This window comes from Patella vulgata, chromosome 2, assembly GCF_932274485.2.
Source record: "Patella vulgata chromosome 2, xgPatVulg1.2, whole genome shotgun sequence".
NCBI classification, from domain to species: domain Eukaryota; kingdom Metazoa; phylum Mollusca; class Gastropoda; family Patellidae; genus Patella; species Patella vulgata.
This window is the reverse complement of record NC_065880.2, coordinates 21,092,751-21,111,965: the sequence shown is the minus strand read 5'-3', so window position 1 is coordinate 21,111,965 and position 19,215 is coordinate 21,092,751. Positions and strand designations below refer to the sequence as shown.

At 33.3% G+C, this 19,215-nt stretch overlaps 1 protein-coding gene across 1 annotated transcript in view; it reads right to left on the bottom strand.

The window, feature by feature from the left end:
- LOC126811885 (uncharacterized) overlaps window positions 1-19,215 on the bottom strand; it is a 78,757-nt gene that overhangs the window by 3,305 nt on the left and 56,237 nt on the right. The window contains exons 27-35 of the mRNA XM_050537913.1: window positions 14,978-15,123; window positions 7,799-8,101; window positions 5,086-5,186; window positions 2,837-2,922; window positions 2,306-2,479; window positions 1,889-2,003; window positions 1,566-1,676; window positions 946-1,114; window positions 54-402 (exon numbers count right to left, since the gene is read on the bottom strand). Coding sequence (XP_050393870.1) covers window positions 54-402; window positions 946-1,114; window positions 1,566-1,676; window positions 1,889-2,003; window positions 2,306-2,479; window positions 2,837-2,922; window positions 5,086-5,186; window positions 7,799-8,101; window positions 14,978-15,123 — 1,554 coding nt within the window. The remainder of the gene's footprint in view (window positions 1-53; window positions 403-945; window positions 1,115-1,565; window positions 1,677-1,888; window positions 2,004-2,305; window positions 2,480-2,836; window positions 2,923-5,085; window positions 5,187-7,798; window positions 8,102-14,977; window positions 15,124-19,215) is intronic.

Here is a 19,215-nt window from a genome sequence, read left to right as displayed (position 1 = left end):
GATGAATAATATAACTTCTGTAGATAGAATTATATTCAGTATTTAAATCTTACCTATTTATAGCTAAATCATCGTCAGGGACTTTACTTTTGACACCATAACTTGGTTTAGTAGCCACTGGTTTAGCTTCCTGTCTCGTTACAGTGTTTATAGTGACTTGTTTTTTAGGTTGTGTTGGACTTAGTTGAGGTTTAATTTGACCTAAAATTCTCTGCTCCAATTCTTGGTTAATAGGAGAGAGTGGATTAGATTGAGATCGTAGAGCACCAGGACTCTGTTGCTGTTGTTGACGGTAGCCAAATTGTGTTGCAGGAAATCGGCTCTGGTTAAATGCACTGGGTGATGGTTGAGGGGGTGGTGTAGGAGCATCATAACCAACAGGAGATAACATCTCAGGAGTTCCTGAATAACACACATCAATAAACTCTTAAACAGGACTTATAGGGGTTAATATGTTTGCACTACTATGATACATAAACAATTAATTTTGGCCGTACAATCTTTTCTAAATATCTGATGCCTGAGATAGGTTTTTATTTTGTCAAAAGATCACTGTGCTAAATGACTTCTCATTAACATCACATTTCAAGGCACTAAATTTATCTCATCATTTTGTTTACAGGAATAATATCCAGGATCATTTATGAGTGTCAATAACAGTTATCAAAGCTGCTTGCATTCCCATATGCATTACTTCCTGTAACCAAGGGAAACTATTTACATTTGGTGATTAATGAGACTGTTTTTATTTTTTAAAATAAAACAGGTCATGTGAATCTTTTTAGATGATTTGGGAATATATCTGAGAAATAGAATAATTTTTGTTTCAATACTTCAAAATTATCGAGATGAATATTATATAAACATAATTTAGCCAAAAGCAAAAGTTAGATCTACGTATAATACTAATGAATTAAATAGATGAGACATCATCTTGATGTATACCTCTTCCAGTCATAGGGGTACAAATAACAGATGGTGCAGGAGTTATAAGAGGGGTGGAGGGTTCTTGAATGATTTCAATATAAGCTGCTGGAAAGATACCCTGTTTGTTACCACTTCTACCTTCATACCAGTTTTCATCTACTGTACGTAACAATGTTACATATTCACCCTAAAAATACATCAAATTCATTTTATTATTAATATATACTCTTCAAAAAAAGTAGGGGATATTGAAATGCAAATACCTATGCATGTTGTGATATGATAAATAGTCATGCACACTTGACATGCTTTGAGAGTATGTTCACAGATAAAGAACTTATTGCCCTAACAGAACCACTGAGCTGCATGTGCGACACGCAATAGCGCCATAAACGTGGCAGGGGTTCATTGTCAAATTTGACACTTCAAGGAAAGGTTGATGAAAACTGCCGCTTGCTGGTTTATCCTATCCATGTTTGCTTTCCTATCGGTTCTTGCATAAGATTTACTGTTTAGCATATCTTTGCAAAAAGTCTCATCCAAACTTCATCACAGTCCGAATATTTTAATCCAATTCAAACAAACAAACATAACTGCGTAGCTTTTATTGACATAACATACATTGCGAAAATATTTACCTTTCTCAGTGAGAGTTCCACTGGAGATTGTGCTGTAAAATTATATTTAACACGTCCTTGACCTTCAGCTTGTACAGCGGCTGCTTGTGCTGCCTCGATAGAGGTCATAACCTGAATTTAAAAATCATAATTATACATAAAAAAACATCATCAATTATAGGTGAACAGAAATGTGTGTCTATTTATTAAAACCAGCCCATTTTGTTTGTTCAGAGCCGATATTAATTGCCAGATCACTGACAATTTACTAGGGAAGAGTAATAAACAATTTACTAAGTTTTCCACCAAAATCTGTTTGAAGAATTACTTAAGAGATACCTCACCTCTACATAGTTAACAGGGAAAATTCCTACAGTTCCATGTCTATCTCCCTCAAACCAGTTTTTATCTATCTGTCTTAATAGGTATATAATATCACCTTTTCTAAATGACAGCTCCCTGTAATAGACCAATACATGTAATATGATCTTAAATATAATTACCCATGTATAACATGCAACCATATATAACACACAGATAGAATTTACTTACGATTTTATTGCAAATTTCAGTGATTGTATGCAAAAAGTTGCAGTCAAAGAGTGTATATAACACACAGATAGAATTTACATATGATTTTATTGCAAATTTCAATGATTGTATGTAACAAGTTGCAGTCAAAGAGTGTTTACAGTCTTTTAAATTAAATTAAAATACATATAATATACAGATAGCTATTCGTTAGTTCCTAATACACTTACCTTGCATTCTGGGCATTAAAAGTATATTTTGCTCTTGCTTTACCCTGAATCTGAAAGCCCCTTCTTCTCTCAGCAGGAACACTCAATAATGTCATTCCTGTTGTTGGAGATCCTCCTACCATTCCATTAGTTTCATTAAATCGGTCATTAGATATAGGAGATTTCATCGATGGCCTACAAATTAATAATATATTTATCATTTATTGTCATACAAAAACACATTATATAATCTTTTCAACAATTATATACAGTAAATTCTACAGTGTCTATTTAAAAGTCTACATTGTGTATATCAGGTCACACAACCCAATTACAAAATTCAATTTCACATTTATTTTCATTGATATTAATAAAAATATTTACATTATGGTAAACCTGAATATGCTTGACATAACACATCTATCACAAGTTAAGTGAACTTTAGCTGGTGACACATAAGGTCAGGAAACCATATTAAAGTAAACATCAAAGCAGCAATGCCTTCTGATCATGTTCTTATAAAATGTCAGGTAAAGTTGTTGAAATACTCACATAAAGAAATCATTATGTCTACGAGATTGTATATCTTGTTCTTCTTGTAATGCTTTTCTTTTTCTTTCCTCTTCATATAATTGTTCCTGTATAATAGAGTAGTAATATATTATTAATATCTACTACCGAGATACAAATATAATTGGATCTCTTATTTTTGTGGCGTGGTTCCTCTTTCTCAGTGGTTCAGAACCGAGAGCTTGCTAATGGACAGCGTGTAGATGTTCAACTTCAAATGGGACGAAAAACTGAGGCAGTGGGAATTCATTATAAGAGCAGGCCACAGTGCCGCTGTCCATGCAAAATTTCCCTCATTAGCCCAGTTGGAGCAGAATAGTAGGATGTTAAACCCCATTTCATTTCATTTTATTTTTGTCATAACTTATAAGTACCATAGAAGTCAATATTGCTAATTTTTTTTTTCTTTTTCTGATCTTGCTTTATTTAAATCTATTCATTCATTTCAACATCTCAAAGTATACATGGGATAACATTTCATCAATAGATGTTAGAGCATATATACTTGTCATCCATATGTTTAATTAATGCAGGGAGCTCACAGAGTATCAGTATTCAGTTGATAAAATCTTTTAACATTGACTAATATGGACACATTTTTACACAATAACATATTACACAAATCTAGATCTGATTTAAATTTCATTTTAGAATGTAAAAATTTTCAAATGTTCTAAACTTACTGTCGAGAAACATCTGAGAAAAAATGTACACGGACAAGAACATGGCATATTACATTAATAATTTACATGATTATGATGTCATAGATAGGAATCATCATACCATTATGATGTCATTCATTTTATGTATAATTTAACAGACACATCAAATACCATAATACGCAACAAGTTTTAGCATGATTTTAATGACTTTAATCCCTTGCCAACAACAATTATATTGGGAATGTTGAATCTCTAAAAGGAATGTCTAAAAACGGTTCAATTCTATTCAGCAATCACATAGACATGATGAATTGAGGATTTGTCAACATTATGAATATAAATGGGATATCGTCAAAATAAGATAGCACTACCTATGATCTTGGGAAAAATCTTTGGATGGGCCTCTTTTGAATCCAAATGAATCAAAGCTGTGAGATAATTGACCATTTATATTTTGATTTCTTAATCAAATGTTAAATATTGAATTGAGTTCATTTTAGCATGGATTAAGCTAAGAACAATGCAAATAACAATCAATGGTTTTAATAAATTGAAATCTAGACAATCTGTACAACAAAGATATTATCCAGTAGTCACCTGCATAGGCGTACCGGCATGAGGATAGTTAGGGGGGGGCAGAACCCGAAATGCCTGAAAAAAAATTGCGTTTACAGACAGTGGCTACCCACCCCCCCTGCGTTTTCCTGCTATTTCAGCCAGTGAACAAAGCAACTTCAAAGTGGTCTAATATATCCTTATTAAGGTGGCTGACTCGAATTCCAATCAATCGTTTACAGTCCACGAAGACGGGACTGTTGGGAAAAAATTTGACTGTCGCAAAAATGATTTCCAGCTTTTCCAGTCTGTGAAAACAGCAAATTCAATGTGGTTCAATGTAGCCTACCTGGCTGACCCAAATTCCAATCAACTAATCATTTGTCGCGGGATATGGGGGCCTGAAAATTTAACCACCACAAATACGTTTTCTGCTAAATATTCTAGCCCGTGTAAGCAACTCCAAAAGTGTCCAATGGTTTTGTAACCGAAAACCCCCTCTGAATTCCACCCATCCAATCAGACTGTTGCAGCTGCATTCACAAATAATAATCGATACCCGAAAAAAGTGGTTCCAAAGACAAAATGTTTTAATCCATAGTCATCTCAGTACAAATTCGTGGTATTCAATTAAAAGAAAAGTAAAATTAGTGTTTTATTAGCGCTCGATGACAATTTCGGGGGGCAGAACCCGAAATGCCTGAAAAAATTTCGGGTTTACCGACAGCGACGCCGGTCTTTTTTGAGAGGTGAAGAAGCGGAGCTGACCTTGTATGGACCCCCACCCCCAAAGAAAATTTTGGAATATTTGACGGACGCAAACGCATTTTCCTGCTATTCCAGCACGTAAAATTAGTGTTTTATTAGTTTTCGGGCACTTTATTTTGCCATGTAGATAAAATAAAAATTTTTTTATCACTTTACCCGTCTGCCCGAAAAGTCAGATTGCCCGAAAGTTAGGGGGACAGCTGCCCCCCTGGCGCGTACGCCTATGGTCACCTGTAATCATCTTACCAGTCTTTGTCTTCTATATAATTTATCCTCTTCCTTTCTCCTCCTTTCTTTCTCAGACATTGGCACCGAGCGTATAACATCACTGGTTTGATGTTTAAATGCTAAAAAGTTACAACAAAAAATATAACATTTTTCTTTAGATTCCTAACTTTGATAATTTATTCAATTCATGCAAAAACTTTCACACAATATTAAACAGGAAAAGCACAACAAGATAAAAGATTTAATTTCACAGATAATACTAGTAATGAGAAAGCCATTCAAAATAGGAACAGAATAAAATTAATTCTTAGTTTTTCAATAATTAGAAGTCTTTGAGTGTAAAGTGTCATTCGTATAAAAAAAACGTATAGAATTCAAAACAAATTCATAATGGCTAGCTTGTAAATATTTCAAAATAAGCGGAAGCTCTTCTATTATTGATGCTATTAAAAGTCTTTCAAGTCAGATGTTAATGCAAAAAAGCAGAAGTGATAGTTATTTTGTATTAAAACCAAAATTAATAAATACAGTAACTTTTTAACTATTAAATTGTTAAAAGCATGATAGCTATGTTATTTTATCATCATAATTTATAACACCCAAATTTGTTAAGGAACCAAAAATATTTAGAAATTTTAAACCAAGTGGAATATTACTTTAAAAAGGGCTGGGGTGGGATGAAATTGAACCTGCCATCTACATTGTACTTTTGAGACATATAAACTTGGCTTTAATATATAAACAATAATTTTGTCCTAAATATTTTAACTACTAAGTTTATATTTTTAATGGAATGATGTGCATTTAATTAGAACTGTATTATGTCACAATACTATGAAGAATATAGCTGCTAGAATGAGAATGTGGTCTGTTACTCTTCCAATTTTCCAATGATTTATCATAATATATTATGAGTTAAAAACAAATGCTGTTTCATTAGGTGTGGTACCAGATGAAATTTTTGTTTTTTCTTATTCATTAGAAAAATGATTTTATCAGTTATATTTTTTCTATGGTGTAACATGCAACCTACTAATTGTCTTGCAAGTAAAAGTAAGGGGTTTTATTTATTATTGAATAAATAGTGTATTTGATTAGTAATGTAAAAATTTCATGTGTGCTTAATTCTTCATTGTTATTTTAGTATATTAATATAATGCACTGTAAACATAATCAACATTTAAAATAAGTTGATGTAATTACTTTAATGCCTAAATAACGTTTAAAAAAAATGGAATGAAAATTCAGATAATTAAAAAAATATGAAATTAAATCTGTCTAAAACTATGGAATCCCATCCTTAATTAGAAACATGCAAAACCGATGTACTACCCTAAAATTAGAAATCTGTACACCTGTACAAAAGAACTTATGTTTTCTTTATGTTATCGAGTTTGATTTACTTCTTTAAACATACATTATGCAAGAGCTAAATCTGTCTATTGCAGGTCTTTCTTTAGGCATGAAATGTTATTAATTAGACATTAATTAACCTATCCAATAATCAACTCTTGATGGCATCACTAGCCTGCGATATTTAGTGGATTGTCAGCCAATTTACTGCATAACTTTCCTTCACGATTAAATGGATAATCGAGACTATGCTGTTTATCATACTGATTTTAGTAATGATGATCGAGGCTAGGCGGAAATTTCATTCGCTTAGATCTCGGTTCATAGTGGATCAATTTGAATGAAATTTTCAGCAAATTGCCTTTACATTATCTAGTTTTTAACCATTATAGTGAAAACTGCCAACTCGTTATCGAATCTCCCATAATGTGTCTTTAAATATTGTTCATATCATAGTAAAAAATAATTTGCTATAGCTTGGAAGTCAGGGCACAGCCCCCCAGATTCGGTGAACCGTCCATTTTATCGAGCAATGTATTTCCAATTTTCGGACACAAACATCAGAGAATGAGATCATATATTGTGTAATTAATTAAGAATAAACAACCATCAGAGTTTTGTGGAAAACTTGTTTTAGTTAATGATTGATTCAATCAGAAAATTGGTGTGACAAAGAAAATTTTCCGGCAAATAGCTTCAACCCCCACCCCCACCCCCTACTCCAACTGTGATTGGTCCCCTACACCTATGAGTCAGGGTAAAATATTTGGTCACTGGTTTACAGTGCAACCTGGCATACGATAAAACTCTATAAAAAGACCGAATAGTAACTTTCTGGAAAATCAACACACTATTTATGCAATATGAGGCAAGGGCAAGACTTTTCTTAATTGTACTCCTCGAATATTATATTATCAGGTAATAAGCCACAACCTAATGTATTATTTACGATGATACTGTGTAAAAAGTTAAAAGCTAAAGTAGTTAAGCAAGAACAGAAAGATTTTAGGTCAACATATGATACCTGTTAAGCAACACATTTATGGACATATATGTACATATACATTAAATTTCAAGATACCTAGAAAAGGTTTCTACATATGGATGCACTAAATGTTTGGGATTTTTTTTACTGACAATAATTTGTATATAAATATTATGAAACTAAGCTTTTCGCGTGACTTATTATAATATAATGTTCAAGGGTATAATGTTCAAGGAAAGGAAGGAGGTCGGAAGGATGTCCTGTATCAACTGATATCATATGATATGACTTATAAGATAGAAATAATAAAACAAAATTAGATAAATAAATAGAATTTAAAATATATATTATAAATATACATTAAAAAAAACAATTTGTGTTTAGACTTTATACCTCCATTTTCATTAGTTTTCACCAATGGTGGGTTTTTAACACCCAATTGTTCAACAGCAGACAAACTGCTGCGTGGCATCCGTAGTTTTGCGGGTTTAATAGTGGGTGATTGATGGGTACGAGCAGGGGGACTAGGCACATTACTAGGTGAGATGGGTTGTGATTTAGATGTAGCTTCAGGTTGATATCGAGTCAAGTTGGGTTCACTATTTGACACAACAACATTAGTCAGATTTGTGTTCTGTGCATTTGGGTAGCTTCCCTTATATTGTTCGTCTGTTTTGACATGAGCTGGTGTCCATTCTACAACATGCCAAAGGAAAAAAAAAGTCATTGTGAAAATGAAGGAAGCATGCAAATAAATAGATATACTTCAAGTGAAATCAATTTTGTTGGCTTTATAATGTTTTGATAATAAAGAATATATTCAATGTTGGTTTTAACCAGATGTTGGTCTGCAGTCTTATTTGATCATAAACAAACATCTTCTAATAGCCCAAATTTCACCGCAGAGAATTCTCATTTTGAACTCTTCTCATGGTTAAATGATGAACAAGTTTTCAGACTTAAATTTTATAACAAACAGAAGAGATTTCACTTGTATGTAAAGATAAGCAAAAAGAATATACACTAAACTGAAAAGAGATTATTAGATTTTACATTATATTTATGCCAAATTTTTTTTTTCAATCTATGACTATGATATATACAACTATTTGTGGGTATCCCTGAATCAGAAAAAGGTTTAATTATCTCTAACTATACATGTACAACTAAAAGACCTACTATTAGATAATTAGTAACAGCAGTACAATCAAGACAGTTCATTACTGTTATTCAACAAGTCATGTTACTGATGTTCATTAATGTGAAATACATCCGTATATTGACTATAATCTGACTTTTCACTATGATAATTATGATGAAGATACAACTATTTATCCAATAACTGGATATTTAAAAACACTACTGATCAAACTTATTTTCAAATCATTATCTTGACAATCAATATGCCCATTGGGCTATCGAACACCTTTTTTCATCTGATTTGTCCCCCAATGTATACTCTGCCAAAAACTCATTAGTGTCAATTCTTTTTCAGACAGGGATTCTAGAACTAAAATTGAGACTTGTGTTGGCCAATTAAAAGAGATTCTAATACAAAAACAATAACGAACTGCATGATGGAACTAATTATAAAACTATAATTAAAACTGAAATTAATTGGTTTATGATTAGTAATAATTAGTACCTCTTATACTACTGCTAGATGTAGTAATAGTTGATTTAGAAGGAATAGATGAAGAATGAGACCTTCCAGGTACAGCCACTGTTTGATGGCGAATATCAGGGGATTTGGATGCTGGTAGTACCTTGCGTCTCGGTACTGGTGGCACTCTGCGATTAGGTGGCGGTGGAATCTGAGAAAATGGCATTGGGGGTACAGGAGGTGCTGGAGCATTAGACATATCTCTTGTAATCAACTGGGGCGTTCTTGATCGTTCTACTTGATTTTTGGAGGAAATAGGTTTTGGTGTTCTCAGTATTGATTGTGGTGTTTTTGGCCTTTCTAATGAATCTTTAGAAGTCTGCATTGACTGCATGGGATTGGAGACTGAACTATGCATTATTTTATCTTGATCAGTTATATTCCCATTTCTATAGTACTGAGGTGTTGAATAAATTTTGTCACTGCGTTTAGATGGAATAGGCTTAGTGTGACTACCAAATTTCTGAGTTGGAAGACTCTGAGTTATTATTTGTGAAGATGCTGATCTGGGGACATTACTGTTGGTGTTGCCACCATAGGTTGGCAATCTTTCTCTTACCGATGATACTGGTGTTGTATGACTGTTACTGTAAATGCTACTAGTATTTAGATAACCTCTGCTATTTGGTAATGGGGTTAGGGATGAAGTAGCAGTTGACTGTGGAACAAAATTATCAGTCACAATTGATGAATTTGATCTAGATCCTATTTTCCATTCTCCACCCAATTGATCGAAGTAATCTAATGTCATTCGACTTACTGAAGATGGAGTTCTTGCTCTAGGAATAGGGTTTGTTAAAGGGGTTCCATCTGCAATTGAAGTAACCTCTTTTAAAATGTCCTGTGAAGGAATGTATGGGTCATAATCATATTTGGATAGACTATTACCAGTATTTGTTTGATTCCTGAAGGAATCATCATACGGTTCATCTACTGGGACATGTGTGATATTAGTCGTGTAATTTTTATCTCTAATTTCATAATTTTGCTGCATGTCTCTTATTTTAAAGCGAGAACTAAGGAGGTTTGTTTCAAGACTTGTTTGGCTTTCAGAAGATTCTTGTCTACCTATAGGATTCCACTGATGGTTTTCCCATTTCTTACGTACATCAGATAAGTCCCCAGACAATGTTCGTGGTAAGGAACTATTAACTGGCTCATTGACATATTCATTTCCAAGAGTTCTTCTCCAATGCCGCTTATTATTGAGGTCCTGGTCAAGATAGATCTGTGACTTAGCTGATCTAGGACGCTTTGGGTCATATTCCATCATGTTAAGATCTGGTTCAGATTTTGCTTTTTCTATACTTGTGCTTGGTGGGTACATCTCCCATCGTCTTCCAATATTTGAGCTAGACTGACTGACTGATAAGTCTTCATCACTGTTCACTATAAATGTCTCTGTACTACTATGCACATAGTTTGAAGAAACTGAATTATTTCTTTCAGTGAGATTCTGTGGCTGCCATCTCCGTAGAGACCCTTGTGATGAAGGAGGTTCGTTGTCCAGAGGAGTTTGTGTGCTGTGATACTTGTCATATCTGGATGCAGTAGGTCCATGGTCAGATTGCCTAGGTAAAACTGTTTTATTTGGTTTTGACTTGGCTTCCATTACTGAGGAGTATGCTGGTGGATGTGCATAAAATTCATTTTCTGGTAGTGTTTTGGCTGTGGCAGCTGACTGCTTGTGAAAAATTGAGTTTCCAGAAACACTTCTTTTAGGATGTTTCAATGAATTTGTGGTATTGAGTCTTTGATATTTTCTATCTTGATAGGCTAATGCATCTGGTGAGGTTTCCAGTTTTATTGGATTCAGTGACGTTATAACCGTTTTATCCAACCCACGAGATCTCTCATCATTCAATTTTTGCATCAGTTCTAGTTTTTCATCAAGTGGACTTTTTCTGTTATTTCCAAGATCTGTATACTTAAAAATATACTCATCTGAAACATCTGAAGAGTTTTTACTGTCAGACTTTTGTTGATAATGGGGATATGTTGGACTTGGAGGTTTATCTTTCATAAAAATACTACCTTTCGAAGGTGGCAGAGGAACAGGTTTCTTTGTTGGTTTCTCATGCCGACTAGGGTTTACTTCATGTAGACTTTTGGCTCTCCTTAATTGCCCAAATTTACTTTGAGAAAATTCATTATTTTCTGCTAATCCTCTTAAATCTTTAACTGTAAATTTATTTGGTGTTGTTAATTCTTTGTTAGATGATCTTAAATCTTCACTGTTGATGTTGTTAAAATCATTATTTGTAGAAGTCGATATCAATTTGTCATCGAGATCACACTGAAAGTCAATCCATTGTGACCCTGTTTTATCAGCATTTACTTCACTAAAAGGTTTGTATAAGTTTTTCTTGTCCTCCCTGTTCGTAAGATAATCCATAGACTCTTTGAAATCATATTTTGGGGATTCGTCCTGTTTGTTCCACTTGATTCTTGATCCTGTATAAGTTAAAGATTCCTCTGTAACTGATTTTAAAGGATTTTTGTTGTATTTTAGTTCTTCCTGAAAAGGTTGGAAAGTATTTAGAGTGTCTGGACCAACTTCCACAGCATAATCCTCATCATCCTCAATATCATCTTGTTTTCCAATACCAAAGAAAGACTCTTTAGACGAATCACTTCTTTGTAAGAAAGAGTATTTTAGGCTGCTGGCGTTTTTCTTTGTGGGTGCTGACATGCATCTCACATGTAGACGGTTAATATTTGGCTCAGATTTAGATAGATTCGTAACCTTTTGAACATGAACTTCATAGCTGTTTAATGGTTTTTCTATACTTGATCCATATATTGGTCTTGAGTAAGATCGCTTATTCTCTCTCTCTTGAATATCTAAATAAGAAGGACCTGTAGATGAACGCTCTCTAAATGGCAGATCACTGTCAACCTCATCTTCATTAAGGTAGTTTGATTTTTTGTATTTTTTATATAGATCTATGAACTCTTTCTCTCTTCTTATTTCATCCTCAAGTGAAAAGGCTGGTTTTGTTTTCAATTCTTGTTCTTGTTCAATGAAAGTGGATCTAAGATCACCCAAGGATTTCTCTTTCTTCAGTAACCCATGATCCTGGTCTGGATTCCACTGAAAAGATTCTTTATTTGATGCATTGTAATAGAATTCTTTATTCTTCTTGGCTTCCTCTAATTCCCCATACAGTTCAATCAATTCATCATCTTTATCAAATTCATACTGTGATTTAATATTATCACAATCAACTGCTTTGAGCTTAGACCTTGGGAGAGAGTGGCATTTATTTGCATTCCGTGATTTGTGTTCTATTTCTGAAATCCTTTCAAGGACAGCAAAGTGCTTCTGGAGCTTTAAGTACTGTTCTGATTTTCCCGTTGAATACAGGATACCTGCTGCATACGACTGGTAAGTATGTGGATCTAATCGAGAAGATCTCTCACTTGTTACTGATCCCCTTGCAGAAAAGGCTCGTGGAGGGAAATTTATAACAACTGGCGAATTTGGCTGTGATTTGCTAAAACTGTCTTGTTTCTTTGGTATATTTTTCAATTGGGGTTCCTCAAATACATGATAACCACTAGGGTTGGAAGAACTATCACGCACTTTGTGTGTCATTTCAATATAAGGTTTTGTTCTATCTGACACTTCAAAATCTTCTTTGTGAGAATAACGACTTCTTGTTGAAGAGCTCTTACTTGAATTATGTTCTGGAGAAATGATCACATCAGTGTTAATGCTTTGTTTTGTTTCATATGATCTTTGTCTGTCTAGCAATTTATCACGTTCTGTATCTACCGACCTCCACAATGATTTATCACTATTTGAGTCTAAATTGTTAAAATCTAAATGACTTGGCTGATAGTCATAATATTGTTCTTGATCTTCAAATTCCTCCAAAGCATTGTCATTTAACTCATCTTCTAATATTTGAAAAAGACTTTCTTGATGTACAGTTTGTTGAGCGGACTTTTGTCTTTCAAATGACTTGTTCCGTTCACGATCAATTGATCGCCACAATTGTTTATCAATTCCTATATCAGGGTTGTCCAAAGTATTCCTTGGGGAATGTTCTGTTGGCAGTTGGAAGGAATATTTAGCCTTTTCCTCTGCTTGGGCAAAGGCATCACTTAAAGCACTGGCTGTATTTGGTGATAGTTTTTCCTGTTGTAACAGTCTCATATAATGGTTTTCCACCCTTTGACGATATTCTTTCCTACGGCTGTGGTCATCCTCATCGGAATAAACAGAACTACTACCAGAAGAACAATCAGGTAGAGTTTCTACAACAACCTGTGGTTGATTCACAAAATGTAGAGACTCTGGTCTAGGACTAGATGTTTCACGTTCACTATAAGTCCGTGATCTATTCACATCATTACAAGGCTGAATTTTCAAGTCGATAATCTTTTTAGAATATCCAGTTGGTTCATACACACAGTTTTCATTGACAACATTCATGTGAAAGGTATGTCCGCGCCCAGATCCATCATTAAATGCATAAAACTGTCCAATACCCGGTGAAGATTGAGAAATATTAGAGGAATTAGTTGAGTTGTAGTGAGTATCAGTGTTAAAGTCATATTGAGTGGCTGAGATCTCTGGCTTGTTAAAACCACTATTATTGTTATCATACTCAGGTTCATGGGTGAAATGGTCATAGCCACTATCACTATTATCATATCTACTGATATCCATGGCTGATATATATATATAGTGTTATTGGTTTAATGACTAATGTCCTACAGAGTTAGTTCTTACAGTTAGTTCTTGTTAATAAGAATATTCGGTTAGCACAAGCATTGATTGACATCACATCACTTCTGTCATGCAGTAAGGAAATATAGAATTATCTTTTCATCCACCATGCATTGTCTTCTTGGGGATCAAAGGGTGGTAAATCACTGCAATAGCAACAAAACACATTGTGTATTGACTGCCATCTTGGCATGTAGTAAATCTATCACAAGGTAATATTTATCATATCTAAATCGATTAAAGAACAATTTTAAAATTTAGAATTTCGAGCAGATAAAATAGATTGTTAAGTGTTAATTTTTGTTAATCAATTTGTTATAAAGCTGCTGGTTAGAAGGGAGAAAAGAATATAATAACAAGGAAGAGACCTCACCACTCAAATTACAGGAAAATAACATTGATTTATTGGACAGATTGTATGCAAATAAATGGATATCTAAAGCGAGAACTACACATACTTACAGATTAAATCTTTCCCATATATAGTTTAAATCAAACACATCGTTGATACTAGTCAATAGTAGTCTTAAAAGTGTCAAATGTTACCATTGAACAAAGTCCATTCATGTTTGCAGAGAACAATGAATCCGACTGATAAATATATCAACTGTTACAGTAGGTGTTATGTTATTGTTGTGATTAGCTAATAATATATAATATCTATCATGCTTAAGCTTAGGTTAAAATAACATTTATCAACATCAGTCATACACACATCATACCGCTCTAAACTACAGTCTAAGGAGGTGTTCACATCTAAATCTACAGATAATCTTTTGGTTTTAAACAGCCTTTGTACAGATATGATTTAGGATACCCACAAATAATGAAAATGAATATATTTGGTGTGTTTGTTTAGCAAAATATTCAAATAGAATAAAATCTTTCAGTATGTAATACATGGAATTGCATGGTTGTGGATAAAATGAAAAGCAAACTAGAATGAAATTCATCCAAATTAAATGATTTTGTGTACAAAATAACTAAGGCCAACAACATTTATAAGATAGTAAACATCAAAACCAGCAGCTTTTAGCATTGATTTCTCAAAAGTTTTTAAAAAGATATAGCCTAATTGTCCAGAAGAAAAAATAAATCACTGGTAGAGATTTTTCCATGATTGATATAAATAATTCTCACTCTCTAAACTAGGAATAGTACTAGTACTTACTTTTTGGCTTGGGAGGGGCAGGTTTTTGTAACCCATGGATAGGGATTTCACCTCCTAGTTGCACTCGTTTATAAGATTCTTTATCATCACCTGGATGATCATCAGGTAGGGGCTCAGCCTCTATCTGTTTTTTACCACCAACAGTACTATAAAATACAACAAACAAACAAAAATTATAGTAAGATTATTCAAGCTAATATAAACTTGACAATTTGATGCAAAATTAGCAATAGAAGTGGTTCTACCAGTTCTCATCACAATATTACCAGATTTGTTTACATAGTAAGAGATGGAAGAACAGTTTCAGAAAAAGCATTAAAAAAAGTATTAAATCAGGGAGCTTTGCTATCTGAATTAACATTCTTTTTTATATGAATTTATGGTTCCTACACCATATGAAGAAAATTTCAGGTTTACTATCTCATGCTTTACTAAAACAGTTCTTCCATCCCTTGCTATCTAGTCTTGTTGGTTTCACACTTAAAACAAATATGGTATGCAGATACACCCACAGACTAAGGATCTGTTCTGGTTGTCCCCTCCACCGCCTGTCTAATACCAAACACCTGCGGACTATAGGTATATTTGTAGTATATACTTGGAGTAAATCGATACAAAAATTTAAATGACAGTGACATTAGGTAGGTGGTAATATTATACTAATAAGCTATTGTTCTTTGTTATAAAATGTGTGTGAAGAGTATACAGATTGGTCTATACACTGTGTAACAGTTTATATAAGTTCTTTGATCAGAACTACAGTTAGCCCACAGAATCAATACAGAAAGTATGATATATGTATGTGCTGCACGAGGCAAAATCCATGTTACAGGTAGCAAGTTTAATCAATAGCACAGAATTTATCAAAATTAAAAGAAATGTGTTTATTAAGCTTGTTGTTTATGTCAGCAAATTATAGGAGTATGTTGTGTATTAAATAAATAAATAAATAGACCTATATCGCTAGACCATGACGTCTGTCTGGAGTAGGTCAGAGGGTTTATGATAAAAATTGTCAGATTAACCTTAGATAATATTGACAGATCTAGACAGATTTATGAATTACCAACAGTTAACAACTCTTTGATATTTATCATTTACATTTTAATCTTATTTTGACCCGTAATTTAGCACAAATCAAAATGAACTTGCTAACTTAAAAATTCCCCTTGAAGAAATTTCTGTTTTGTGTACAATTTGTGTACTATTCTTGCATATTTTAACAATTCATATAAAAGAAAGAGTTATGTGTTATCCATTTGTATATAATATATGTATACTGTATGTAAATGAAAGACACTAGAGGTGTAAATTGATGAGGTGACACTTTATGTATATGAATAACTTGACCACCCAATCTATAATCATATCTACCACATTATCTATAATATAAACCATATAAATAATTCAGGTAATATGACAGAGTGGATGTTATGAATAAAAAAAATACAATGAAACTTGTTTGCTAAGTGACTTTCCAAGTAGAATTAGAAGAGGTATCAGATGTTCTTGATAAAAGTAAGCATACCCATATCTTTCTAATTATAGCTATATTGGACCTGGATTTCTGAAGTCATAGCTATTTGGTAGCCTAGATGGTAAAAGAGAGAGAGAGAGAAATGGGATTTAACGTCCACTCGACACAAACTAGGTCATTTCGGGACTAACACATGGTTCAATTTTTTTCAATAATTCGCTTGCGTGTAGGGGTCTTTAGCAGTGGGAGGAAACCGGAGGACCCAGAGAAAACCCACGAGGTTGGACAGGCGACCCTACTCCTTGTCAGGTACAACCAGGGAATCAAAACCCCGCCAGTTGACTCAATGGCAGGCCGTATGATACAGCACGCACGTGCTAACTATTCGGCCATCCAACTCCCCTAGCCTAGATGGTAAACTCAGTACACTGGTCACAACCAAACATATGTTTAATAATAACAAAGATATGCGGAATTGAAATTTCATCAATATATGCTGTCGCTATGCAATAAGCCTGCTGCCAATTTGTTGTCAAAGAAAAATTTAATGATAGGTCGTTTTAAATCCAATTGAATCCAAGCTGGGACATTATCTAACATTAGTATTTTGATTTTGTTTTCTTAATTAGATGCTATATAATCAATCTGAATACATGTATATATATTAGAGTGGATTATCTGTGAGAAATTAGATATTTTAGTGAATAGTACTAGTTAATTTGGGATGATTTACATATTTAAACACATTTTTATCTGGGGCATCCTGTGAAATCTGTGATTTCCCCTTTAAATACCAAAGTAGTATTGTATGTATTCTTTAGTACTACTGGTACATGTAAATGACACATTCACTTGTTAAGCTTACGAGGACATCAATGGTTCTATCAGTACTAGAAAATCAATGTTATTTATTCAGTACAGTTTATCTAAGGTTTAACTGTACCACATGTATGACAATCTTTTTAAGACCAGTTTTAATATTAATGTACAGACATGAAATAGCTATTTCAGAAACTTGTGGTCTTTCAACATTTTTCTGGTACAACCACAAATTCTTTGCAATACCTCAACGACAACCATCAAAAGTCATCAGATAAAGGTCAAGCTATTGTAGCTGTTTTAATATTCAAAACCCGAAATTTTCATTTTCACATGAAAGCCTTTGGTTATGTTTTATTACAAGACACTCATTATGGATATTTTAATGATAATACAACACTCAATAAGGTTTAAACACATGATGTAAAATAAGTGTAGTTCAGTGAGCAAAAAATATGTGATTCAGTAGAATTATTGGAGCAGAAACATCTCACAACAATAAAATAATTCTTCATTTTACTGAAATAATCTATCGGTTGTCTGTTCTTTGCCTGCCACATGATATAATACCTCTCACCTTAGTAGATAGTTTACATTAAGCATAGGTTACAAAAAGATTCATATTGTTCAACCTGGTGTACAATACAATACCCCCCTCCTGGTGACTCTAGGCTCAAGTTAAAAAAGAACCTAAAAAGATCATCGGAAAATAGTAACAACTTATTTCACTTACACCTATATATATGTGTTTAGATGAATTAAAGCAGCTGATAGCCAATTGATTGAGCTATTTTGAAATTTGAATCCCTTGCAAATTGCAGTATTGTGAAGTTGAATCTTTAAAGGGAATGTCAGTTCAAAAATGGTTCAACTCCATTACTTAATTTACAAAAATATGCTAAATCAAAAAATTTCACAACATTTGCCTGTTTCTACTCATGATATAAGCATGCAAGTGCCATCTGTAAATGTTCGGGCCTCTTTTAATCCAAGTTCATCTACTGATGGTATTTTCATTCCGTTCTCTGAATTAACTGTTAAAATAATCTAAGTATATTTAAGTGTGGATTAAGCCATGAAAAATTAGATGTTGTCCGAAAAATGCGTAATTGGGATCAGAGACATTAATTTGTGTTATCATCATTCATATCATTCAATATTATGTTGAACAGGCCACTAGTATTTACACAAATATTTGACCAAATACTCATATGTTTTCCATACAATTTTCTTTAAACTGTCAAAGAAAACCAAATAAAAATCAGATATATCACAGTATGTAGCCTCTTCACACAATAATATACCTACACATGTCATATAGTTCAAAAGGTTTTGTGTAAATATTAAAGGAACAAATAGCCACTTAAAGATGACAGGTCAGAGAAGTGTTAGCGAAGTGTGAATTGTCCAGCTACATGTAATTCAACTTTTGATGTGTCAAATAAAACATCTAAAATGAAGTGATAATTATATCTAATGGAGTAGGAAATATGACAATATCCTCTTATTTTGGAAGTCGCAAAGAAGGACTAAATTTATGTTACCATTCTTGCTATTTGTATCATAGTAATAAAGTTCCAAACAAGAGATAAGTTGCATGGAAAAGGGATACAGAGGTGCCACTTCTAAATCTACCAGTAAATCATATGAACTCAAAAATTTTATGTCTTACCCCTCCCTGCCCTTTCATTCGAAGCTAGAGTCTAGCAGTGACCTCAATGAACCTAATATACTGCAATACTTCTGGATTATTTCTACTTACTTCATGGTAAAAGTGAAAATATCTTTATATTCCATGGTATCTAATTACTGATAGTAAATTCCACTAAACAAATTTGTCATGTAGTAAAAATCATTATTAGATTCCTGCAGACAAACACTTCAAGAGGGACACCATTTACATACTGAAAATATTTTCTACCTTATCATGATAAATTCGTTA